This window comes from Lontra canadensis, unplaced genomic scaffold (genome assembly GCF_010015895.1).
Source record: "Lontra canadensis isolate GAN:19392208 unplaced genomic scaffold, GSC_riverotter_1.0 scaffold24, whole genome shotgun sequence".
NCBI lineage: Eukaryota > Metazoa > Chordata > Mammalia > Carnivora > Mustelidae > Lontra > Lontra canadensis.
Genome location: NW_022631018.1, coordinates 6,954,390 through 6,979,266, shown reverse-complemented (window position 1 = coordinate 6,979,266; position 24,877 = coordinate 6,954,390). Strand labels below are relative to the sequence as shown.

At 55.3% G+C, this 24,877-nt stretch overlaps 1 protein-coding gene across 5 annotated transcripts in view; it reads left to right on the top strand.

Moving 5' to 3' along the window:
* The window catches only part of KIAA1614 (KIAA1614 ortholog), a 48,525-nt gene extending 26,805 nt beyond the window's left edge, over nucleotides 1–21,720 (top strand). For all 5 annotated transcript variants that reach the window (XM_032862714.1, XM_032862716.1, XM_032862713.1 and 2 more), the window contains exons 5-10: nucleotides 6,336–7,879; nucleotides 9,632–9,788; nucleotides 11,218–11,476; nucleotides 16,341–16,468; nucleotides 17,111–17,295; nucleotides 21,421–21,720. In XM_032862714.1, coding sequence (XP_032718605.1) covers nucleotides 6,336–7,879; nucleotides 9,632–9,788; nucleotides 11,218–11,476; nucleotides 16,341–16,468; nucleotides 17,111–17,295; nucleotides 21,421–21,614 — 2,467 coding nt within the window. In that variant the 3' untranslated portion in view covers nucleotides 21,615–21,720. The remainder of the gene's footprint in view (nucleotides 1–6,335; nucleotides 7,880–9,631; nucleotides 9,789–11,217; nucleotides 11,477–16,340; nucleotides 16,469–17,110; nucleotides 17,296–21,420) is intronic.
* Nucleotides 21,721–24,877: the final 3,157 nt, after the last annotated feature.

The following is a 24,877-nucleotide window of genomic DNA, read 5'->3' as shown; positions in this document are numbered from 1 at the left end:
TCCGATCCAGGAGCCCCGGGGCAGTGAGCGCGCTGCACTGTGCTCCTAGTGAGATGGGACGGGGAGGAGGCTGTGGAGACAAGGCATTGCCAAGAGCCAGAAGCAGGCAGGTTTACTGAGGCAGCAGAGAAGGGAGACGGGTTGAGACTCTGGAACCAGACCAGTGGGTTCATACTGGCTGTATGCCATTAGGGAAGCCTCCGTGCCTCAGTTTTGTCACCTGCACAGTGGGAATTGTCACAACGCCCATCTTACGGGGTTGTTGTGAGGGTTACATGAAGTCCCACGTGTCAGGTGTGTAGAACTGAGCCCGGCGCAGAGTAGACACTGTGTGAGTTAGCTACCCGTAGCCCTTGAGTTGACGTGGGAAGTGTGAGGCGGGGAAGCATCCCGGGTGAAGCCCAGGGTCTGAGTGGGTATCTGGAGGTTTGGTGGTGCCTCAGCCTGGGGGTGAAGTCTAGGTGCAGGGTTGGGCTTTGGAGGGGGCTGCCCGTGGACCTCGCTCTGGACTTGCTTATTGGGCAGTTAGATACGGGATCCATAGAGGAGGAGAGAGGTCAGAATGGCCAAACTGGGCACTACCCTGCTTTCACGATGTTAGGGTTGTGGGTGGGGGTGAGCCGACTGGACACGAACAAGTTCAAGGACATTCAGACCAGCACTTCACCTAGGTGACCACTCCTTGGGTGACTTTGATCCCGTCATCACGCCGTTCCATGCGCTGTGCCCCTCCAGGAACCATTTACACATGGAGTTCACACACCCGAGCCGGTGTACCTGGGTGGGCCTGACTCGGAGCTGCCAGCCCGTGCCACGCTGGGCCAGCCCCAAAGCAGGACGTCTGCACTGTTGACAAAGCCTGTGCTTTGGTCACCGTGATGGGCACGCTGGCTGTGCTGGTTTCCATCACGTGGTCCTAGCGGGAGCGGGGATTCTCAGTGGAACTGGACCATATGCTCTTCGATGGGGAGCGCTGAGCCCGCTCATGGAAGGTCATGGCGCTGCTGAGATAACTCCAGCACGTGCAGAGGGCTGAGGCCTGCCTCTGGGCTCAGTGTCACTGTGACACCTAGGAGGGGCTCCAGAGATCCTAACCCGGCAAGCAAGCTACCCTTTTATTTCTGCGTCTGTGCCTTGTCTCACTCTGCTCGGAGGACACTAGCTGGGAATGGGCATGGCTTCTTGGGAGCATCCAAACTAGTCTCCTCTGCACGTATGTGGCACCCAGAGCCATAAAGTTTCACAGAGCCCTCCGTTCCACTTTCTATAGATCCTTGGGCTGGGTTTTGTAGCCACAAAACAGTCAAGAGGATGATTTGCAAAACAGACGTGACTGTATGGCGGTCCTGTTGGACACCTTCTGTTCCCCAGATCCCCCAAGCAGCTCATAACAATCCCAGTCACTGACTTTAAAGTACGTTCCCTTCCGTCAGGCTGTCCCCTGGCCATCGAAATGCTATGGAAATGCAAGGTGACCCAGTTTAACAGCTGCTGTGTCCAGAAAAGAATTACTTCGACTTGGCAGCCCTGGTGAATCCTCAGAGGGGGTAGCTGAAAAATCAACGCCAGATGGCTTGCTGCAGATGCTTCTAAAGGTTATGCTTGTCAGATCACCCTGGAGAGCCATGCTGAGTTCACATGGCGATGCCACACGGGCCCCAGGCCTGAGTCAGACGCACGAGCACCCCCGTGCCCTCCCCCGCCCTCGGCCCAGAGGCATCCCTCCTTCCAAAGAGCAGTTCAGTGAAACATGGACGAGAGAGTGGGGGCAGTCTCCAGAAGGCCGTCTCTGTCCTAGGTCTAGCTGGAGGTGGCTGGGGCAGGCTCGAACAGACAGGCTTTTCCAGCAGGTGAAGAGGTGGCAGTAGCTGCCTTTTCTGGAAGCAAATCAGTGTAGAAACCCAGTAGCTCCTGGAAACACAGGCTTTTGCCATTTGGGACACAGGCACACTGAGGTTGCTATTCCTAATACCGGGAGGGCAGAACATGCCAGAAATATGCAGGGCCCGGGAGGGGGGTGCACCACGAGAGCTCTTGTCTTGTGTCAGGTCGTGGCTCCATTAAGACTCTAGAGCATGTGTGGGTTGCATGGATCGTGTGGTTGGAAACGCACTGTTATAGGAAGTGGGCCTCCAGAAAGGGCTTCTGCTCGCCTCTTGTTCCAGGGGGGTGGGGACAGGATGCAGATTCTCTGGCCAGAGCCTTCTCTTCTTGGGCAAGAGGGCTCTAGAGAGCTGACCCAGAAACCCCCACATGGATGGCAACCCCTCAGATCCTGAGCAGTGGAAGAGACACAGGTGCAGGTGGGGTCCTCAGGGGCCAGAGCTCGGGGCTCCAGGGGCTTCACAGGCACCAACAGAGAACAGTCCCCAGCTCAGGGATCCCAAGGACCTCCCTGGCCATGCGGAGACAGGCAGGGAGACCCTGAACCACCCAGGGGGCAATCCTAGCGAAGAACTTCACATCTCAGCCGCGAACCCCTCTCTGAATGCAGACCCACATTATGACTTTTGGGGGTCCTGAGGCATTCTGGCCTTGTCTGCCTTCCTCCATAACAAAAGTTAAAAGTTACAGTTTATGACCATGCTGGTTTAAAGGTATCACATATTAGAATGTTTTCTTAGACTTTAAAGTCTGTTTTCTTCTGATTTGAAAAGAAATTGAAACATTTTCATGGGTCCCTGGAAGTATCGTGGCCCGTAGGTGTTGCGACTTCTGTGTGCAGCGGGTAGATAGGGCCCGGCTGAGTGTGAGCTCCAGACAACAGGAGGACTGACAACTCTGCAGAATTCCTCCAAGCAGAGCTTTTAAGCACAGGTTCCACTCAGGCCTCAAAGCAGGCAGACCCACTTGCTTGACAGTAGTTTAAAAAAAAAAATTTCCTCCTGGAGCAGTGCTCATTGAGAGAAGATACTGGAGTCAGGATTAGCAGTCGGTGCGCAGGCCCCCAGGACCCAGCTCATCCCAGGGCAGGGAAATATTTAGCCAATACCTAGTCGCGGCCTCCAGGGAGGCTCCTGTGCTTGCCCTGTGGCACTTGAAGCTGCATGATTTAGGAAGTGTTCGCAACCCCCACCCCACCCTTAGTGCGGCAGGACCCTGGCTGTCACTTTCCTCTGCCCGATCAGCATTCCTGGTTAGGTGACCAGCAGGCCTGCAGGACCGGAGGCCTGGGCTCCAAGGTTTGAGCCGGTAGTCTGCCTGACAAGGCCTGGGTGAGGGAGGGCCCTAAGCTCCCAGCCGTAGCTGGCTCCCGTGGAGATTTGCAGAGACTCAGTCTTGAGCAATGTCTCTCTGACCTCACAGCCCACCCCCTGATTCCCAAGGGTGGTAGCCTTTTTACACCATATTGGACCCCCTCAGCCATCCAGACCATTCCAACCCATCAGGACTGGGAGGTCAGCCAGTGGCTTTGCCGTCAAGACACAGAGATAGGGGTGGATAGGGATGGCCAGTGACACCCCCAGGGCACCAGTCACATTCACCTGAGCCACACAGGCAATGCCGTTTATTCAGACAGAAAGGACAGCTGGGACGGACAGCCTGCCCAGTCCAGTGGATGCTGTGTCTGCGTCTGGGCCGCTCTCCCCACTGGCTGGCATACTTTAACAGTAACCGTGAAGCATGTATGGTTTCTTCCCGCTGCTATCCGAACTCCTTTCCTCTTAATTGTGTATCAGAATTGTCCTTCTGTTGGGTAGCCGTAAGCTTGGTGAAGGAGAAACTCACATTAAGGCAGCCTTTTTGAAAGCATTGGCATCCTTCCTCCAGAGTCACTGGAGCATCCAGTTAGGGGAAGGATTAGTAAATCCACTAATCGCCCACAGACATTTCATTATAATAAGTTGCTGGCGTCTCCAGGCAGCTTGAGCCAATTGTGCTCTGTACACAATGCTACTGGAGAAGAGTCTACTTCTCTGTTGGGGGAGGGGGGGGGGTAGGGGGGCGAGAGGAAGGTAACATTAGGGAAGGCTTCGGAGACACTTTGAGGACTAAAAACAGTAACATAACACATGCACTATACCAGTATAGATAATTGCGTATGTGGGCACATTTCTAAGCAATTGGAAAGAAGTAGCAGGTCTCCAAAATGCAGGCTCCTGTCTCCAGGCAGGACTAGACCACCAGCTCAGTCAGGGTCTAGTTCTATTTTTGTGGCCCTGTCTGAGGGAGAAAACATACCCACAGCTTGCCTTTGCAGCCGCTCAGGAGCCCATCAGCCTGGGAGCTGGTCCTATGTGGCCTCTCCTTTCTAGGAATGAGGCCTGACCATGTGGCCACGGAAGAGCCTTCCAGCACTAACATCCTGGGAGTCTGTGATGACAAATGAGTGGGGCAGGTGGTGCAGGTGTTCAGAGGAGGAGATACGATCACGGTGCATTAGGTTTCTTCAGAGGAAGAACCAACAGGGGTGTGTGTGTGTGTGTGTGTGTGTGTGTGTGTGTGTGTGTGAGAGAGAGAGAGAGAGAGAGAGAGAGTGTGTGTATGGAGAGAGAGAGGGACTGAGATTTATTTTAAGAAATTGACTCATGTGATCATAGAGGCATGATAAGTCCAAAATCTGCAGGGTAGGCTGGCAGGCTTCAGACTCAGGGCAGAGTAGCAACTCCAATCTAAAGGCATTTAGTCTATTGGCAGAATTCCTTCTTGCTCCAGGAAGATCCATATCTGTGCTGTTCAGGCCTCCAGTGGGTTGGATGAGGTCAGCCACATTGTAGATGGTAATCAGCCTTATTCAAAGTCCGCCCACCTAAATTTTTTAAAATTTTATTTTATTTATTTATTTGACAGAGAGAGATCACAAGCAGGCAGAAGGCAGGCAGAGAGAGAGGAGGAAGCAGGCTCCCTGCTGAGCAGAGAGCGAGATGCGGGGCTCGATCCCAGGATCCTGGGATCATGACCTGAGCTGAAGGCAGAGGCTTAACCCACTGAGCCACCCAGGTGCCCCCGCCCACCTAAATTTAACCTTACCCAAAAAATGTCTCCACAAAAACATCCATAAGACTGTTTCACCAAGTAGCTGGGCACCATGGTACCCATCAAGTAGACGCATGAAAGTAACCATCACACATGGGATGTCGATACAGCAGGTAACATGTAACAGATAGGATTCTGATTCAGGCAGGTTAAGAAAAAAGACACCCCCCCTCAAAAAAAATACCCAGGAAATGGGGCAAGCGGGCTGCGTGAGGGGGATAAGGTAGGAAGCCTGGGGGCCCTTTAGAGTGGTTGGTGGGGGGTAGAGCTGGGGAGGAAAACATTGTGGAAGGTGGAGGCACGGTGTTTTTACCACAAAGACTGGGAGCTGAATCTTGTACCCCCTTGGGGGACAGTGTGACAAGGCTGTGCTCCAGAAGGACCAGCAGACAGGAGGCAAGGAGTCTGGGTAAAAGGCAGGAGTCCAGTGTGAGTGATAGAGAAGTAATAAATGAGAAAGATGGTGTGAATGTCAAACACTGAGCAGTGCACTGACAGGGATGCCACTGCAGGGGAAAGGAAGGGAACATTTAGTCCTTCCTTAGGCAGCCTTTGATAGGAAATGCCTGGAAACTCCCCCGGCTCCGGGGGACCCTGGTGTGAGATTTATGTAGTGTTTTCTTGAGCGGAGCAGGACTTGACCACCAGCACAGTGTCTCCCGGAGCAAAGGCTGGTGACAGGATGACTCTTCCTAGCACAGTCCTTGTCCTCACAGCTTTTCAGAGTGTGGGGAAGGAGCTGAGGAGGGCAGTAGGTGGGTGCTCGAACAGACAAGATGCAGAGCCCAAGGAGAAACATTGGTAGCATTCTGTCTAAATTTTGTCTGAGCAAGATGGTTAGGAACCTTGACTCCCACACTGTGGGAGCAAGAATGCTTAGAAACCCTGACTTCAGGTCACCACATGCTCTGTAGAGACTTACAATTCGCTTTCCCATTAAACCTTTATCGCAAATACAGCATTGGGAAAGTTCATCCCTACCTGATGCCCACGAATGCCAGGCTCGCCTCCTAAGTGTGCATGCACACACGCATGTGCACACACGTGCACACACGCACACACACAGACACGCACACCCCACTACGAGGATTTTGCTGCCATCCTTCTGTACATCCCCTGTTCCTATATAACGTTTCATCTTGAATCAGGCTGCGCCACGCTACAGAGGGAAAAGCCAAAAGTAGGGAAGCGCATATCGATTTTCTGCAGTGCTGGGTCTCAGAATCAGGATGGGCTCGGAAGCCACTCGGAACCTCCGTGGGGTAACTTTGGAATTGCGGTTATCATGGAGCTGTCCCCCGGGGTACCTTCCTCCGGGTCTCCTGCCTGTGACCTGTCTCCCCCTGTCTCCCCACCAGAGACGGCTGGAGAAGCCCAGCCCCGGACGCGAGGATGCCCTTTGCCTGCAGAGACACGCCGCAGAACGGGAACACGAGCGACTCCTCCAGCGGGGAGTCCAGCAGCGGGCAGTGGCCGAAGCGGGGCGCCTCCCCGTCCCGCGTGCGCTTCGAGGACGAGTCGGCCCGCGACGCGGAGTCCCGCTACCTGGAGCGGCTGCGGCAGCGCCCGGCGCGGGGCGGCGCGGGGCAGACGGCGGCGCAGGGCCCGCTGCGCTCCAAGCCCGAGCTCGCCCACTACGTCCGCGGGGGCTCCGCGCGCACCGACGGCGGCGAGGGCGCGCTCTGCCGGCTCGTGGGGCGGCTGGAGCAGAGGGGCTTCCCCGCGCAGCCGCCCTTGCGGGGCAGCGACAGGAAGTGCCAGGCCTGCGGCAGCTGCCTCGACGACCGGCGCCCCGGCGCGGACCCCAGGGCCCTCCGGGAGCGCGAGGGAGCAAGTGGGGTGCCGGGGGTGCGGGCGGAGCCCCTCAGCGCTCGGGGCCCGAGCCCCCCCTTCAGGCCCCTCCTTGCCAAGCCGGGGGGCCACACGGAGTGGATCCGGGAAACGCACATCGGAGACGCGGTGCGCCCCGAGGAGGCGGACTCCGCGCTGGACAGCACGGACACCTCCGACAGCTGCAGGACCGACGGCGAGGAGGCTGGGACCTCGCAGCCCAGCAGGGCTCGGGGCCCGGCCCGCGGCAACAGCCCCCGTCCACGGGGCTCCAGGCCCCGAGGAGGCCCCAGGTGGTTCCAGAAGGCCGGATGGGAGCTGCCGGGGAGCCCTCAGGCCCCTCACTACCTGCCGGGGGTTGAGCACATGGAGGGCGTCGCGGAGATGAAAGAAGGCAGGGGACACCTGCCCGAGGGGACTCAGTTTCCCAGAGAAGATGCTTTCACCAAGCCTCCTACCCTGGAATCCAAAAAAGCTTCCCTGGGCTCCCAGCGGCCGCCTGGACCAGGGCCGGGAAACCACTGGGTCCACGCTGTGGATTCCCCGGCTCTGAGCAGGACAGCCTGTCTCCTGGCCTCTTCCACGAAGCTGGGGTCCTCGGTGCCAGGCATACAAGCCCAGGATGGAGGAAGCCATGAGTCTCTCCAGACTGTGTCTGCTTCCTCCCTGCAAGAGAGTCACGCAGAGCCCTCTGCCCTGCACCAGGCCCAGAAGCCGACTTCCTTCTCCGCCAATGGCTGGGTGCCAACCCCTCCATCTTCAAGGAAAACCACTTCACCTGTGTCTCATAGGAAGGCAGCCCTGGCTAGACCCGGGAGGCAGGGAGAGCCTCTGGACCCGCCTCTAACTCCTCCGAGAAGTGGAGTTCCCAGGACCTGTGAGCTCTCCCCTGCCCAGACCCAGCCCTGCGGCCCTCCAGTCAGGCATCCTCTGCTGGCCCTGTCCACCAACAACTGCAACAACAGCACGCCTCTGGGGCTGCAGGAGCCCCCCAGAGGGGCCGGCCTCGAGGGCAAGGTAGAGGAGGGCCCCTGCAGCCAGGAGCTGCCCCCAGAGAACGGCAGCAGCCACGGTAAGCAGAGACCCCAGGCCAGGTGCTCTGAGCCCTTCCTCACCTTACATCTGACTCGATGGCACAGCTGTGCACACTCCCAGCGGCCTCTTGGAGCCCTTCAGAGCAGTGGCAGGTGTTTCCAGAACCTGCGGGGTCTGTGGGTTGGGTATAAGACTCGGCATCAGCCTGGACGCAAATTAGCCACCTCCTGGGTGGGTAGGGGGAGGCAGAAGTCAGGGAGGCAGGGGTGATTCCCTCCGACTGCGGGGGACACTGAGGTGTGTACAGAAGCAGCAAACTCTGGCTGCTGGAGGCCTGGACTTTAAGGGAGTTTTACTACTAACAGAGCAGGAATGGTGCAACAGCTCTAGGTTTACTGTTTGCTTAGAGCAGTCGGTGCCTACAATCACATGGTTGAGGCCCTTTCCTTCAATATCTTCGTTTCATTCATTCCCTCATTCATTCGTTCAGCACTGATGGAGCACCTGTTACATGCCAGGCATCTTAGCAGGCACTGTGGGGAGTACATAAGTGAATGAATTCAGCAGGAGTCCTGCCCTCGAGACCTTCTGTGGCCAGGCAGACCTGCCATCTGGTCACGCAGCGGCCAGCGGGCAGAGCCCTCCCAGACCTGCAGTCCTCCTGGACAGGCTCCTGGGTTTCAGCAGGAAGGGCTAAAAAGGGGTGAAGGGCATCACCACCGCCCTTGGAAGATGTCCTTATATTGTGGACCGATCCTGGGCATCGCTGGTCATGGGCTCTGATCCCTGTTGCTGTGATCTGAGGGGAGCAACTCGGCCATTTCACTCTTAGGCAGAGATAACAGGTCTGCCCCCCACAGCCTTGCCTTCGCCTGTCCAGAACTGTGACAGCCCTGGAGTTGGGGTGGCTTGGGAGGGATCCAGGGCTTGGAAACACAGTGAAAGAGGGCAGAGAGCTGGTAGACTGGGCTGACATTACCGAAGATATGACGGCCAAGTGCCCTCCTCGCCACCCCCTCTGCTGCACACGGGGACACAGACATTTTCCCTCTCCTTCTCCTGCTGACAGGAGCCTGTAGAAGGCAGGCACTCCCCTGAGCTGCCTGCCGCCCACCCTCTTCTAAGATCTGGTTTCTTCTGTGGGGCGGGCTCTAGGCCGGCTGCTGGCTGCCCCCAGCCACTTCCTGAGAGGCTCCTGTCCTACAGCCTCTGGCCTTTCTGGGCAGCCTGGCCTTCTCCGGCTCGGACTCCTCCTCTCATTAGCCAGGAGGTCCTGGCCAGGTCACGCCAGCCCTCCATGCCCCAGGCTCTTCCTCTGTAACCTGAGGTCTTAGGAGAGCCTGTCTCCTGGGAACCCATGACATCATCTCTGTAGAGGGTTTAATTCATTGCCGAGCACCTCAGACATGCTCCAGAAAGGTGCCTATCATTACAGCTGTTAGACCTCACAACCAACAAGACTGTGGTTTGCGTCCCAGGAATGCAGAATTTCCCCATTCCCGACCATGTCTCTTGTTATAGGAAGGGCATGACTTCTCACCAGCAGCCCCCTCATCATACTTTTATTAATCGTACATTTATTAATCACCGGCTGTGTACCAGTTGCGGTGCTGCGGGTGGGGAACTATAGCAGTAAGCAGCCCCTCATTCCCGTCCTGCTGTGTGGGGGGCTCTCCACTGCCTCTGCTTCTCTCTTGGGGCTCCCGCCTTTCTTATTGGGCATGTCCCCTCTCCTGACCATGACCTTCGGGGACGGCTCAGCGACACGGGAGGGCTGTGGTCGTTGCAGGAGGAGTGCAGGGCTTTCCCGACTCCGCAGCTGCTGGCACGGTCAGCTCCGTGAGCATCACCCTCTCCCTGGCCTCGGAGGAGCCAGAGTCCAGCCAGGAGCCAGAGGGAGGTCTGCAGAGGCCAGAGATGAGTCCTGGAGGGCAGGTGTTATCCCGGTGAGTGACGGGAGCAAGGGCCATGACTGTGGGAGGTGGGGGGCTGGGTGGAGAAAGAGACCCCCCCTCTGTGGCATGACTGGCCTCACTACTCCGAAATCCGTAGAGGGTTCCTAGGCTTCTTCTGGGCATGGCACCGTAAGACTCCTTTCCCCACCACTCTGAGTGTGTTGCACGCGCTTCCTCTTTCCCCAGGCCTCAAGCTCCTGGTACTGTGCTCGGCACACTTGAGCAGACAGTCCCGACCCTCGGGGTGCTCCCCAGGCAGGGTGGCCTGGTGGGAGTGCTCGTTTCTGACTCAGGGCTTGGAAACAAGCCTGGCATTCACCTTTCCATTCATTCTCTCCTTCCACGCGGAGGGGCTGAGTCCTCGCCCCGAGTCCCCGAAGTCTTGGTGAGCCAGTGGTGTGGCCACGACGTTCTTTCCTGCACTACACCACATTCCTGGTGACCGAGAGCCAGGTCCCCATCTCTGGCGCCCTGTGCTCTCCAGAACCCCAGCCCCATATATCCGCTTTCCCCTGACTTCTGCACTAGGGTGTCTGAGAGGCCCCTGGCGGAACTGCTTCCCCAGGCCTTTTTCTGGCAAACTCACCATCCACACGGTGCTCATTCCCACTCGCCTCCTCCCGGCCTCTCTGACCCCCTGGCATTTCCCTCCAGCTGCTTTCTCCCCATCTGGGCTGCATGACTTCTTTCTGACAGCTCCAGCAGCCCCAGCGGCTCTTGCCTCAACAGTCGCTCCTACATTCCTTCTTGGCACAGCAGCCACTAAATAATGTCAATTTTCCTGCTGGAAACCCCCAGTGGTTTTTCTCTCCCACTTGGAATAGAATCCTTGGCTTCTGTGCTTGGTGGAATCCAGCCCACCTGCCTGCCTTGCAGGTTCCGACCCGGTACTAGTGGCCTACATGGGGCCTCTTCCTGCCCGGGGAGCTGTGGCCTCCCCCTGCCCCAGGTTCTCCCCTGCGGCCTCGGCGGGACGGCTCCCCCTTACCGTACGGCTCCCAGCCCCATGCCATCTTCTCAGAAAGAGCTGGCCGTCCTCTCTCTCGGCTTGGCATGTCTCGATACTTGTTGTGGGTTTTTTCCCTTCATTTACTAGTCTGAGAGTAAGGACTTTGTGCTGTGTCACATACCCCTGTTGTTTCTAGAAAGCACAGAGGCTCTGAAGAAATGCTGAATGAATGAATTGAATGAATGGGTGGGTGAGCCCGTAGTTGGAGGTGAGGCGCAGGGTCTTGCCTGAGCTCTTGTCGGGAACAGCTGCCCAAGCAGAGCATCCTGCGGATGTCCTCTCAGCGTTTCTGTAGCCACCTGTCATGTCGTCCCCAAGGCTGGCCGTCCTGGGGCCCGCAGGACCCGGAGGGACAGTCCACCCTCCCCCCAGCCTCCTGCCGCCCGCTTCACGTCCACCCTTGCATTGCAGAGCACCCCCGGGGGTGAGCGCAGGACCTGGGCCGCGCTCCGCTGCCCCTTCTGACAGCAGCAAGAAAAGCAGCACCAGCCTGGCCTCCACCCTGGGGCTGAAAAAGCTCTTCCAGGCCCTCGGCCACGGTGTCAGGCCCAAGCTGGGCAAGGCCCGCAGCCACAGTGTGGAGCAGCTGCAGCCCCCCGCGCTGGGCCCGGCGCCCCACACCAGCACCCCCAGAGTGAAGAAAGCCCCGTCGTTACAGTCCCTGCATCTGGTGAGTCTGAAGGGCCCAGCCAAGGGCTGAGTGGCGCCAGTGCCACTGGAATGGAAGGTGACATGATGGGAAGGGCTGAGGATGCCCCCCGAAGAGCCCGGGTGGAGAAACGGAAGCTACTGGCCTCCACACACTTGATCCACGAGACCCGGCTCCCCGCCGGGGTAGGCAGCACCCCATGGTTCTGTTCTTCCACGCAGCTACCCCAGATGGGTTCATCCTAAGCTTCTCTTCCTCCCTTTGTCTCTCCCTCAACTCTGACGCCTCTGCCAAGTCCTAGAGTCTACTGCCTGATCATTCTGGAACCTTCTTCATGACCACAGTGACTCTGTTAGTCTGCCCAGCTCACTTCACACCCAGACTAGCGCGAGAGCCTCCCGACTGGCATCCCTGTGGTGTCTTTCTCCACCTGGTTTCCACAGTGGTCCTTCTGATACGCAGATCTGGTTATCTACCCCCTTGCCGAACATCCGCCATTGGCCCCTTATCACCCACACGGTAAAGTTCAGATCACCTGACATGGCCAGAGGGCTTCTGTGATCTGCCTTCATCTCTCCTCACTCTCCTTCTAACGCCCTCTCTGTTATCCTTGACCTTGCTGCTCTGTCATTAGGCCACACACTGACTTTGAATCACCTGAAATGTTTCTCGCACCTTCTCTCCCTGCTAATGTCTGTTCATCTGGCAACTTTTCAGAAATTGCCTCCTCCATGAAGCCGCTTCCAATCCTTTCTTGGGCTGAGCTGGGCAGGGGGGGTGGGGGCTCTGCTCTATGTTCCCATCCTATCCTGTGCTTCCCTCTTTCAGGGAACTTGCCATGTAGTATTTTAATGGATTTTTGTCTGCCTCCCCTCACTGGAGTGTGAATTCTTTGAGGAAACACCCCTTGATCTTTATATTCCTGATATAGGTTCTCCTTGTGTCCAAAATTAGAGAGTTCCTACAAAAACGTCCATAAGCCAAAATGGTATAAATTGAAGAAGCAGTCACCGTTAATTAATATGGAAAAATTTTTGAACACTCTCAGACCCCCAAAATATCCTCTCTCTGGCTTTTCTGAAACCCCAGGACACCTCTGGCTAGTGGATGCCCACATAAACCAAGCTGGAGCCCAGACACTCACGGATGCAGTGGTGTGGCGGCTTGATATGAAAATGCTGACAATTGCTGTATCTTCTTATTGGATTGTCCCCTTAATGATTATATAGTATCCTTTGTCTCTTGTTACAGTCTTTGTTTTAAAGTATATTTTGTCCAATATAAGTATGGCTACCCTGGCTTTCTTTTCATATCTTTTTACTTGACAAGTGTTTCTCCATCCCCTCGCTTTCAACCTGCATGTGTCCTTCGGTCTGAAATGAATCTCTTGTAGGCAGTGGGTCTTGCTTTTTCTCCATCCCACCAGCTTGTGTCTTTTAATTGGAGCATTTAGTCCATTTATAGTCAAAGTAATTATTGATACACATGTACTTATTGCCATCGTGTTACTTGTTTTATGGTTGTTTTTGTAGTTCTTTTCTGTTCCTTTCCTCTCTTGCTCTTTTCTCTCACAGTTCGTTGGCTTTCTTTAGTGATATACTTGGATTCCTTTCTCTTTGTTTTTTTGCGTACCTATGACTGGCTCTTGATTTGTGGTTAGTGTTGGGTTTATAAATTACATCTTCTGCATATAACAGTCTACATTAAGTTGATGGTCACTTCAGTTCAAACCCATTCTTTACTCCTCTCCTCCCCACATTTTAAGTATATGGTGTCCTACTTTACATTTTTTTTTTTTTTTTTACTTTGTGAATCCTTTGACTCATTTTTATAGATGTACTTGACTTTACTGCCTTTGGGCTTCCTAATTTTCTTACTCATACTTATGGTCTTTCCTTTCCATTCAAAAAGTTCCCTTCAATATTTCTTCAATGGCTGGCTTAGTGGTCATGAATTCCTTTAACTTTTGGCTCAGAAGCTCTTTATCTCTCCTATTCTGAATGACAGCCTTGCTGGATAGAGTACTCTTGGCTGCAGGTTTTCTTCCTTTGGATGTATCATGCCCCTCCCTTCTGGCCTATAAAATTTTTGCTGAAAAATCAGCTGATGGCCTTATGGGGTTTCCCTTGTATGTAACTGTTCTCTTTTGCTGCTTTTAAAATTCTCTTTGTCACTAGTTTTTACCTTTTTAGTTACTATATATCTTAGTGTGGACTTCCTTGGATTGATTTTGTTCAGGGCTCGTTATGCCTCCTGGCTCTGGATCTCTGTTTCCTTCTCCAGATTCAGTAAGTTTTCTGCCCCCCTTTTCTCTCTCTTTTCCTTCTGGGATCCCTATAACAAGAATGTTTTTATGCTTGATGATGTCACTGAGTTCCCTAAGTCATTTTCATTTCTTCTTATTATTTTTCTTTCTGCTTTGCAGCTTGATTGCTGTCCAATACTCTATCTCCAGGTCACTGATCCATTTTTCTGCTTCCTCTAGTCTACTAGTTATTCCATCTAGTATATTATTTTTCATTTTAGTTTTTGAGTTCTTTATCTCTGATTAGTTCTTTTTCATGCTTTGGTAAGGGTCTCACTGAGACCCTCCACTCTTTTCTCAAGTCCAGTGAATATCTTTATGACCATTATTTATATTATTATTATTATTACAGAGAGGGAGAGAAAGGGGGCAGGAGGGACAGAGGGAGAGGGAGAGAGAGAATCCAAAGTAGGCTCCATGCCCAAAGTGGAGCCTGACATGGGGCTTGATTTCACAACCTGGAGATCATGACCTGAGCTGAAATCAAGAGTCTGATGCTTAACCAACTGATCCACCCAGGTGCCCCTGACCATTACTTTAAATTCTCTGTCAGGCATATTGCTTATCCCTGTTTCATTTAGCTCTCTTGCTCTGATTTTGTCCTGTTCTTTCATTTGGGACATATTCCTCTGTCTTCTCATTTTGTCTAACTCTGTGTCTGTTTCTATGTGTTAGGGAAATCAGCTATGTCTCCTCTTGAAAATAGTGGCCTTATGAGCAAGAGCTCCTGTCATGCCCTGCAAGGCAGTGTGCTCTGTTCATCAGAACCTGGCGCTTGAGTCGTGTCCCGTATGTGTGTTGTATGTTATTTGCTGTTGTGCCTTCAGTCTAGTCATCTGCAGTGGCTCTCTTTGCCTTTTACAGGCAATGTTTGGTCCCTGTGATGTTAATGGGCTACTGTTGGGCTGTCTTAGATTTGACTCAGACCAGGAGTTTGCCAGAGATGCAGTAGTATTGAACTACAGGATGTTTTCTCTATGTTGCTCCCCAAGAAGTTTTTGTTGGTAGGCAGGGCCTGCAGTCAGATTGGATGTCTGCCCCCAGCCCCCTGCTGGGGCCACAGTCTCAGACTGATGTTTATGGTCATCATCCCCTCTCTTCAGAGCAGGAATCACTGTTGGGGCTTCTTGGCGCACTCAGGCTTGTGGCACCACTTTGAATGGGCTCTGGCCAAGGGCATATTGGAGGGGCCACATGCACAAGAGAATGAGGGTATGGGCCATGCTCTTAGCAAGTTAGGTGATAAGTGTTGGTGCTGTGCTTGTTTCCCTAGCTATCCATGTGTCTAGGCTGAGGGGCAGGGGAGGTGCCTACCAGCTCCTTTGATCCTAGAAAAGTCTCCCAAAGATCCCTGCCCTTCCAGCACAGGCTCTATTAGTAAACAAATCTCCCTCCCATATATCCCAGTTGTTTTTCATACTGCTTCTCTCTGCTGTATCTCCGTGGGGCCCTTTGTTGTGCTATCTCTTTAAGCTCAGGGATTCAGTTTCCTATCATCTCGCCAGGTCTCCCAGAGCCAAGGCCACTGATTTTTAAAGTTCCGGTGTTAAGCCCCATTGATTTTAAGAACTCCTGAAATGAAGCCTCTCTGGTTTTCTTTGTCTTTTTTAAAAATTTCTTTTCTTTTCTTTTTTTGTTTAAAAGACTTTATTTATTTATTTGTCAGATAGAGAGTGAGAGAGCACACAAAGCAAGGGGACTGGCAGGCAGAGGGAGAAGCAGACTCCCAGCCAAGCAGGGAGCCTGATGCGGGACTGGATCCCAGGACCCTGGGATTATAACCTGAGCCAAAGGCAGAGGCTTAACTGACTGAGCCGCCCAGGCGTCCCGGGCCTCTCTGGTTTTCAAAGCCAGGTGTTATGAGGGTTCATCTTCCATGTCAGGTTCCTCATGCCTGGTATGCCTGGTGCGAAGGGTTGGTCCTCTCCTCTCTCTGCACCCCAGTGTCTCTCCCTCCCTCCGATGGTCCGTCAGGTCCAGTTAGCTCCCAGTCTTTGCCCCTCCTACCCTCTTCAATGTGGACTCTTCTCTACGTTCAGGTGCAGAGAGTCTGTTCTGCCAGTCTTTGGGTTGTTTTATGGGTTACTTACACTGATATGCATGTTATCTCATTGTATCTATGGGACAAGGTGAGCTTAGGATTGTTGTACTCAGCCATCTTTCCTGGAAATCCTCAGATAAAAAATTTTTAATGTAAACAATCATAAAAGCGATACTAAAGAATCACAAAGTGTTAATATTTTAACTCTAAAGCCATGTTTATTATTCTTCAATTAATTTGCTTTCATTCTTATTTCTTAATGAGAAAATTAGATTTTCTTTATAAATGAAATTATTAGTATCCTAGCGCTAAGTTTTTTGGCCAAAAAAAAAAAAAATTGAACCTTCAGATCACCTGTATAGACCCATCTACTTGAGTAAATTATGGTGATTCCAGACGGGCACTTTGAGGTAGTGACAAAAGCTTGTATCCCCACTTTCATAAAAAACCCTCGACTGAGTTCATGGTTGGGGTCAGGTCTCTGCCAACCCCTGGCCCCATGGCTTTTCTTACCTGCAATATTGGACTCTTACCACCAGGTGTCGCCGTCCCACCAACATCGGAAAGCTGCCTCCTTTCAGAACCTCCATTCTCTGCTGAGTGGCAAGGGAGACCGGTCCAGCCTCTACGTGGTAGGGGAGCCAGGGGACTACAGTGCAGCTGGCCGGTAAGAGTGGGCAAGTGGCATGGGGGGTAAATCCAGAGCGTGGTCAGTAGAGGGGTAAGCTTAACTCGGTCCTTCATCAGGTGCCATGGGAGTCTTGGAGCCCACACCTCAGAGCCTTGCCCTGTGCACCTGAGCTCTGAAAAGGTGTGGAGTTGGTGGAATGGGGGGAGTTGGAAGGTTTGATTCCTCCATCCCTCTGCTGTCTGATGATATGCTAAAACTAGAATGTTCAGAGAGCTTCCTGAGCCCAGCTGAAGATCTGATTAGAGATCCAGAGACAGGGTCCCCAAAGAGGCACCTGACTTGTGTCCCTGTCTAGAGGACTCCCACCCCCCTGACAGGACCCTCTGGGGTAGCTGCTCTTCCCTGCGGCTCCATGGCAGCACTTCAAGTGGGCTGTTCCCTCCTGGAAATGTTCTGTAACATTATAGCTTTTGTTAGATTCTCAGAGAGGTCTGTGCACCCACAAAGATCTAAAATTGTGTGGAGGGGGTGGGAAGGGGGAAGTAGGGGGCCTGTGGCTCAGAGCGGGCTTTGCGGAGCCTCAGAGAGAAGAGGTGTCTGTCATCTTTAAGGTGGGGAGTGATTGGGCCCCAGGGCCCAGCCCTCTCTGCACTCACTGTGTCTCTGGTCCCCTGGCAGAGCAGCCAAGGCCTCACCCCGGCGTGCCCTCAGTGTGGAGGACGTGAGCACCCCCAGCCAGGCGCGCACGGTGGGCCGTGTGGTGGAGGTGTTCCCAGATGGCACAACCCAGCTGCAGCTACAACGCTCCCCGGAGGGCTCTTTTGGCTTCTGCGTGGCCTCCGGGGAAGGGCGCCGCGACGCAGGTATGGCCCCTCTCTGGGCTCCACATCCCTGGGGCCTTAGCAAATCACTTTTGGCTGTGGGCATTTCCAGAATGTGGCTGAGACGTGGAGCTCCAGACTCAGACAGGCTCATAGCCAAAGAGCTGGAATTCTCCCTTCAGGGGGTCTTTGGGAAGAGTCAGGTGCGGGGCTGCTGGGGTGGGTAGGGAGGGCGAGGCAGACTCCGCTGCCCTTGTACTGTCCGCTGACATCCTGAAACCGGAACCTTGAAGGTTTTTTGCTGGAGCGCCCAAGGGAGACGGTGCTTGTTGGGTCTCGGGAGCCCTTTGATGTGGCTGATGTGTGTAATGGCTCCTTCCTCCTGCGGCTGAGTGTGTCGGGGCATGTGGAGCGCGCCCGCCTGGCTGGGCGTCTGAGCCCCTCCCGCAGCGCTGGCCCCAGAGGGCGACGTTCTCAGGGATCCGGCCCTGGCTGCGCTCTGCTGAGTGACCGCCTCGGTCAAAGTCATGTCACCTGGAAAAAAAAATCTGCCTCTGCTGCCAGGTTTGCAGACACAGCGAGCTCTTACCTCTCCTCCATCCTTCATTGTTTCAACACGTTTGCACTGAGCCCAAGCCAGGTGTTCCAGATACAGGGTAGGGCAGGAACGGAACAGAAAAAGACCCCGTCCTCAGGAGCCCACGTTCCAGGGAGGGAGGCAGCTGTACCTACAAAAAAGTATACACGTTTATATATTCTCCAAATGAGGTGCCAGTTAGCAGAGAGTTTGAAGACACAAATCCAGGCAAAGCCGGGTAAGGGCTGGAGTGTGGGAGGACAGGTGTGCGGGTGGGGCAGCCTGTCCCAGCGGAGGATGCTGGAGCAAACGGGGGTGGGGTGGGGTGGGGGGCGCAGGGAGGAGCGGTTTGTGTGTGCAGAGGAAGAGCCGTCCAGGCGGAGGCTGGAGGGATCTGCACAGAGCAGCAAAGCAGCAAGGGGGAGAGAGGCTGAGCCTGGGAGGGCGTTGGCTCCCTCCCCCCCATCCCCCCCATCCCCCCCACTCCCCCACTGAGCTGGAAGGCTCCGGGACTTGGAGCCCCACCATCGTGCTCTGATTTGCGCCTGGAACCGTGTCGCTGCCCGGCGGCTAGACCTCGAACAGACGCTAGCGAGCCAAAGGTGGACCAGAGAGACCCTTTGTAAAGATACTTTGGTGGAAAGACTTGACAGTGGTGGCTGGGGCTGGGGAGGCGGTGGGGATGTGGGAAGGGCTAGACTTGAAGGCGGTGTGACTCAGTTTGCTGATGGATCTTACCTGAGCATGAGAGGAAGAGGATGAGCTACCCCCACGCTGGACCTCAGGGCGGGTACGGCATCTGTCCTCACAGGCAGATGGCGTTTGTGAAGCTGGGCTGGTCTTCCCAAAGCGCTAGCAGGTTGTTAGCCACTCCACCTCCCCTTTCCTCAGGTGAGGGGCGGCAGGCCTTTCAGAGGGGCAGAGAGGTAGGTGACGTGGCACGGTTTGTACTCCAGAACCTCTGCTCTGCTGTGTGGCCCCAGCAGGTTACTTACCCTCTCTGAGCCTCAGTTCTCCCGTCTCTAAGCTGAAGATATGCTCAGACCTGCCTGGAAGAGTCAGGAGCTTCCCGTGAGGTCCATGGGACAGTGCCTGGCACTTTTCTTCCCTTCCCTCTTCACAAAGGGCATTTGTATTTGGGAAGCAGAACTCCACCAGGGACTTCCATGATCTGCCCCGTCTCTCCGTGTGAGGTCACACACACCCAGGCAGTATGCTCCGCCCTTCAGCCTCCCCCGGAGTCCTGCTGGGCCGCGTTGCAGACGGTCATGGAGTTGACGTCTGCTGGGCAGGGGTCTCTAGTGACCAGGGCTCCTTGGGCTCTGCCTTGGCCCACCCCCCGGGAACCCCTCACCTGGGTTGGTACGAGCTCTTCCCTGTCCTCCCAGGGGGTGCCCTGCTCCTGCTGCTGCTGTTGGCCATTGGACATCTCACAGAGACCCCCAGGCACACGGGACGCGACTGGTGCTGGTACCTGCGGGCCACAGACTGTCCTCTGATTGCTGGGGGTCGCTTCTGCTGCGCCTCAGGGGGGCCGTGAGCTGGGGCCGGTCCGCATTCCTCGCCAAAACATCAAGGTGCTGGGGTGAACTTGCTGGCTGTCACACCGGAGAGCACATGAGAACAGCAGGCTTGGCCTCCCACTTCTGAGTGCCACAGAGAGATCAGACGTGCCTAACAGAGGCCATTTCCAGCAAACAATAAATACCTACGACAGCCATCTCTCCGTCCTATTTTTGTCATGACGTTCTGTGGTGAAGCCTACCCCAGAGTCTCCCCAGAATGAGTGGCACGACATCAGAGTCTGGTCCAGCCCTGGCTACATGCTTTTGGGGTTTCTCATGGCTCCCCACATGCACCTCCTGCTTACAGCGGCTGTTTCTGTAGGCCCCCCTCTCCCCTCCTTACCTGCCCTCTCTCCCTGCCACCAACATGCAGACAGGACAAGTAAGCGGTTAGAGCCCCCGGACGGAAGGGGTCAGAGAGAGGCCAGGGGTTGAGAGAAAGGCCTTGAGCCCCTGAGATGGTCGGCGTCCCTCATCAGGAGGGAGGCAGCCTGGAGGCCAAGGCTCGGCTTGGCTGAGAAGCCCCCGCGCTGAGAGAGAGTTCCACAAGTCAGACCCGGGACGGGCTGTGTCAGAGGCTGCTTTGGCTGGACTCCGAGCGACTGACCTTCAGGTGCCTTGAGGGAGAGTTCAGTGCTTCCAGACCCCCATTTCAGAGGGTGGCTCTGCAAGGCTTGCTGGAAGCTGGGCCGAACAAAGCTCGTGTGGGGCCGGTGGCGGGGGTGGTGGGAGTAGAGGCAGGACATCCCACTATGGTTCAAGTGTGTTAAATGCCCTCAGGCCGGAGACCGAGCTACCAGAGGAGAGGCCCTGCAGGCCCTTTCTAAGGAAGCGGATACTAGGACGCAGAAGTAGAGTGGAGTGTGCGGCCTGGGCTGGGGAGCTGCGAGGTCGTCTCAGGCAGCGCTGAGTGACCCCCCCCCGAATTCTGCACAGCCTGGCCTTGTGCTCTCAGATCACCCATGTTCGTTCAGTGTGTGAGGGGGTGCGGGCTGGTGCCCAGCTTTCCCCGTAAGACTCTTCACTCTCTTAACTGAAGGGGAGTCTGGAAGGTTTTCAGAGGAAGTCGAGGTGAGAGGGGTCCCTCAGCAGGACTGGCTTGCACTGTGCACCCAGGAGAGTCCCAGGGAGCTCAGGCTCGCCAGCCTCAAGGCCCCACAGAGCCTGCTCCTCTGATGTGGGCTCCCCGAGTCAGACGCAGGGAAAGGGGAAGAAGTGGGCTCTGCCTAGACTCACTCTGCACCCAAGAGACCCAGGGATGGTCACACAGGCCAGGCAGGGCCTTCCTAGGGGCAGTGTGGGGCACAAGATGTGTGTGAATAAGGGACAAATGAGCCAGCATGTTTTTTTTAAGTAGGGGGTGGAATTTCTATGTTTCCTGGGCTTTTGCCCAGGTGCTTCCAAATCCCAGAGAGGAATCACTCTGAGGAAAACTGAGGCCAAGGCTGGTCCTAACAGGAATACGAAGCAAGCCAGGTTTGGGGTTGACCTCAGCCACGTTCCTTACTCCAGTGATACCTTCCCATGGCCCCACCTACCTGAAAGCAGCGACTGGATGGTGTTTGTGAACCCCAACCAGTGGCGGGAGTGAAGTTGGTCTTTTTCTTAACTTTTAAACATCAGTTTCCTTCCTAGTCTACAATCAAAGCTCACCTCAGGAAAATGTGAGATTACCTCATTCACACTGGGGTATACACAAATAATAACAGCTTAAAGCATTATTTGCTGAAAGTGTTCTTTCATTAAAGCCTTATTTGTGCAGCTTTTTAAAAGAGAAAAATGAAATGTTACCCTCAGGTATCATTTCACACTGTATCTATGTAGAAAGCCAGTTGTGGTTGTGAGGTAGACTAATGAGGGTGTGTACGTGTGTGTGTGCACGTGTGCATGCATGGAGCAGTGCGCTGTATGAGCACCTGCACCCCGCCCCGCAACCCCCGCCTGGGACAGCGCCCACCTGGTCAGGGTCCCACAGAGCTGCCTCTTTGGATTTCATGTGCTCAGTTGTTCTGTTTTCCTTTGCAGGGTTCTACGTGCAGGAGATGGCTGATGCGAGCATGGCCAAGCTGTACTCGGGACTGCTGGGGGTAGGGGATGAGATCCTCGAGGTGAATGGGGCCAAGGTTGCAGGGCTGGGCTTGGCTCACGTTAAGGAGCTCCTGGCCCACGCAGAGAGCTTGTCAGTCCGTGTGCTGAGGCACAGACCTTTCCCTCGGTGACCCAGGGCTGCTCTTGCCCTCACTGTCGCCCCCTCGGCTGCCCTGACCTACCCCAGGAAGGATGGCTGGAAATGCACTGCATGAAGCTGCTTCGTGGACGGAAAACAGGTCATGGTGGCGTGTAGCCCCTTGGCTGTGGTGGGGCCGCTGGGATCGAGCACCTTGGGGGGAGGGCGGGATGGTGTGTTCTGTTTAAGGATGTTAATTGATGCTGAACTGGGGACAGAAAACATGGCTCTCCTTCCATGCCGGGAGTGGTGTCAGTGTCCTTCTGTACCTTTGTTGGCAGGAGGAGGAGAGAGATTCAGGGGTACTTGGGTGAGCCCCCAATTGTCTCCTTACTCCCAAGTCTCATCCCACTCCCGAGCAGGGGCTCTCCCAGCCTCTACACTCCAGAACCAAAGAAAGTGCTTGGCCCTATTGGCCGTGAACCTGCCTTTAAAGTCTCAAGTTCTCCATGTCCCATTTGACACTTGGCTCTTTTTCCAGAAATGGGTTAAATGTCCTAATGTAACAGCCTTACAGCCATTGGCCATATATTCCAAACCCAAAATTGGAACATGTGGTCTGGCACGAGAGCTTATCTGGTAGCCAGAATATTAAGAATCTCTGGGAAATTTTTGTGTTATATAAAGTTAAGGGGGAAAAAATGAACCAGAGACCAAGGTCAGGGAACGGCAGCTGTGGCCAGTAGGTCTGGCCAGCCGCTCCCTACAGCCCCCTGCCCTCTGCCTCTGCCCAGGGCGGGTGCTGGCGAGCAGGGCCTGCCTGCCTTCTCTGGTGGAGTGTGGACTCCAGCTGCAGCTGGTGCCAGGGTGTCCCCAGCCACATGCTGCTCTCTGCCCAGATTCCCTGGTGGCCTCTTGGGTGGGCCGGCAGGGAGTGCAATGACAATGTACCGGCAGGGGGATGGGCTCTCCACCTGGGTGCTTCCCAGCTCTCGGCCCAAAGGGTTGGGACTCTCTGGGAGTAGATGGCTGTGCGTCAGTCTTAAATTATTAAAAAGCAAAGCTGAAGCTTCTCTTGCTCTGAGTCTCTAAATTCTGGGCTGGATGCTCACTTGACCTTGAATGGCCTAGAGTAGGGGCCTGGGGTGGGGGAAGAGGGAGGGAGGACACGGGCACAGCAGTGAGCTGTGTTGGGCCTGCCAGAGGGGAAGGCCGGCGTTGTCCCCTGGGGTTGGGGTGACAGCCAAGGTAGATGCAGAAGCTTCCAGAGATAGTCCTTCGGCTGGGAGAGGAGCCTTGGGCAAGGTACATTTCTGAGAAGACGAAATGGAGCTAGGGGCTTTGGGTAGGTGATACTGGGGGGTGAGGGTGGGCAGGGATTGCAGAGGGCAGCTTCAGGGCTGTTGGTAAAACACACAGCCTTTGCTAAAATGAGTGTCATAGCAGCTCTCAGTGGGCAAGGTCACTGAAAGGCGCATGTGGCCTGAGGGAAAGGTGATGAGGGAGGAGGCAGACAATCCTGTGGAGTGTGCTGTGAGTGATCTTGCTGCAGGCCTAACCTGCAGGAGCCAGTTAAAACCCCTCTTTACTGCCCCCTGGAGGCTAGGGGTTGAGGCGTGCTCCCAGAGCCCCTCCGCACTATAGAATGGGGAGACTGAGGCGGGGAGGTGGGGAGGCAGGTGTGCAGGAAGAACGGGGAGGCTCCAGCAGGGGAGCCGGGGAGCCAGCAGACAGGGGCCTGCAGGATGTGAAGAGGGTGCTGGGACAGCTCAGAGAGCAACCTGGCCCCCAAAACTTGGGAATGGCCCCATGTCAGAAACTACAGTCATGGGGAAACACTGGCAGCTCCTGTACCCCAATTTCTGGCCTGGAGGTCATGAAGTTTCATGTTGAATTAAAGCTTCTAGGGACGAAGGCACTTCTCTTTTCTCTGTATGGTGATCGCGGACAGCATGCCCTTCCGGCTCCAGCTGGGAAGAAAGGGAAGAAGAGAATTCCAGCTGAGTCGAGGCCCAGGAAGTTCTCTAAGGAATCCTGAGCTGCTGCTTCTATTACTTCCTGGGGACAGGGCCAGGCTCTCAACACATCCTACTCAGTTCTTAAAAAACAGACCTGCCAGATATGCTCTGTGTCCTCTTCCTTTACACAGATGGAGATCCTTTACACAACGACGGGACGTTCAGACCTGGGATCTCTGATGAAGGCCCACTCCTCCCCCTGCTACCCCTCCCACACACACCCCCACTCCGGGAAGGCCTTGAAGAGGGGAGTAGACACTCTGGACCGTGTGGGAAGTAGATGTGCACTTCTTGACTAAAGTAGTGCCAGGGGCCCTGAACTGTGTGGGTGGGAGGGCACTTGGATTCCTCTGGACCCCTGTCTGACCGTCCCCATCTGCTCTGTCTGGGGAGCTGCTCGCCAGGTCAGCCTGTGTCACCCACACAAGCAGCAGAATGTTCCTTCTTGGAACCAAGTGCATTAACTAGGCGCCAGGCCCTAGGACAACAGTTGCTCAGGATGATGAGAAAACGGCCTCCAGTGGCCGCCGTCTAGGGTAGATGCAAACACTAGGCCTGGTGTGGGCAGCTGAGGTGAGGCTGACCCCTGACGCAGCCTGGGGTGATCAGCCACCTGCGGGGTAGCGAGGCTTACCCAGGAAGGGCACCCATGCAGGGTTTTGTAACATGAGTAGGAACTTACAGGAAGGATGAGGGAAAGGACACAAAATAGCACGTGCAAAGGAGTGGTCTTTTCCTGTGTCTGACCTATGTCCCCGCTGCTGGCAGGTGACTGGTAGTCTGTGTCCGGAGCTCGCTCCCCAGAAGGCAGCAGACGCTGGGACTACACGGAACAGAAAGAGGCTCCAACTTGGGCCTCACACATGACAACATCCTTAGGGTGACATGCTCCTTCATGGGGATCAAGGGGAGAAGCCGAAGCCACGGGGTGTGCTGGCCTGGGAGGGAAGCGCTGTCATGGGCCGGCCGGCTCCCGCCATCGCCTGTCACAGCGTTTCCTCTGGGCACCTCGTCCCGTGGCCAAGGGGCCCGTAGGGGGGCGAGTGCACATCTCGCAGGGCGCGGCCTGCTCCAGGAGCCCTGGGATCGGGGACGGATGGAACCCGGTCGCTGGCGAGCGACCAGGAGGCCACTGCGCGCGGGCAACCGCCCCGCGCCCTCCCTGCCAGGGTTCTCTGCTCAGAGGTGCGTGTGGCCTCCAAGCCCTGCGGGTCCCAACAGTTCGCAGACGGCCGGCTCCCCCTCCGTGCTCCCTCCCTGCCACCTGGCTGCCCGGGGAGGTGCCCTCCTCGCCCGC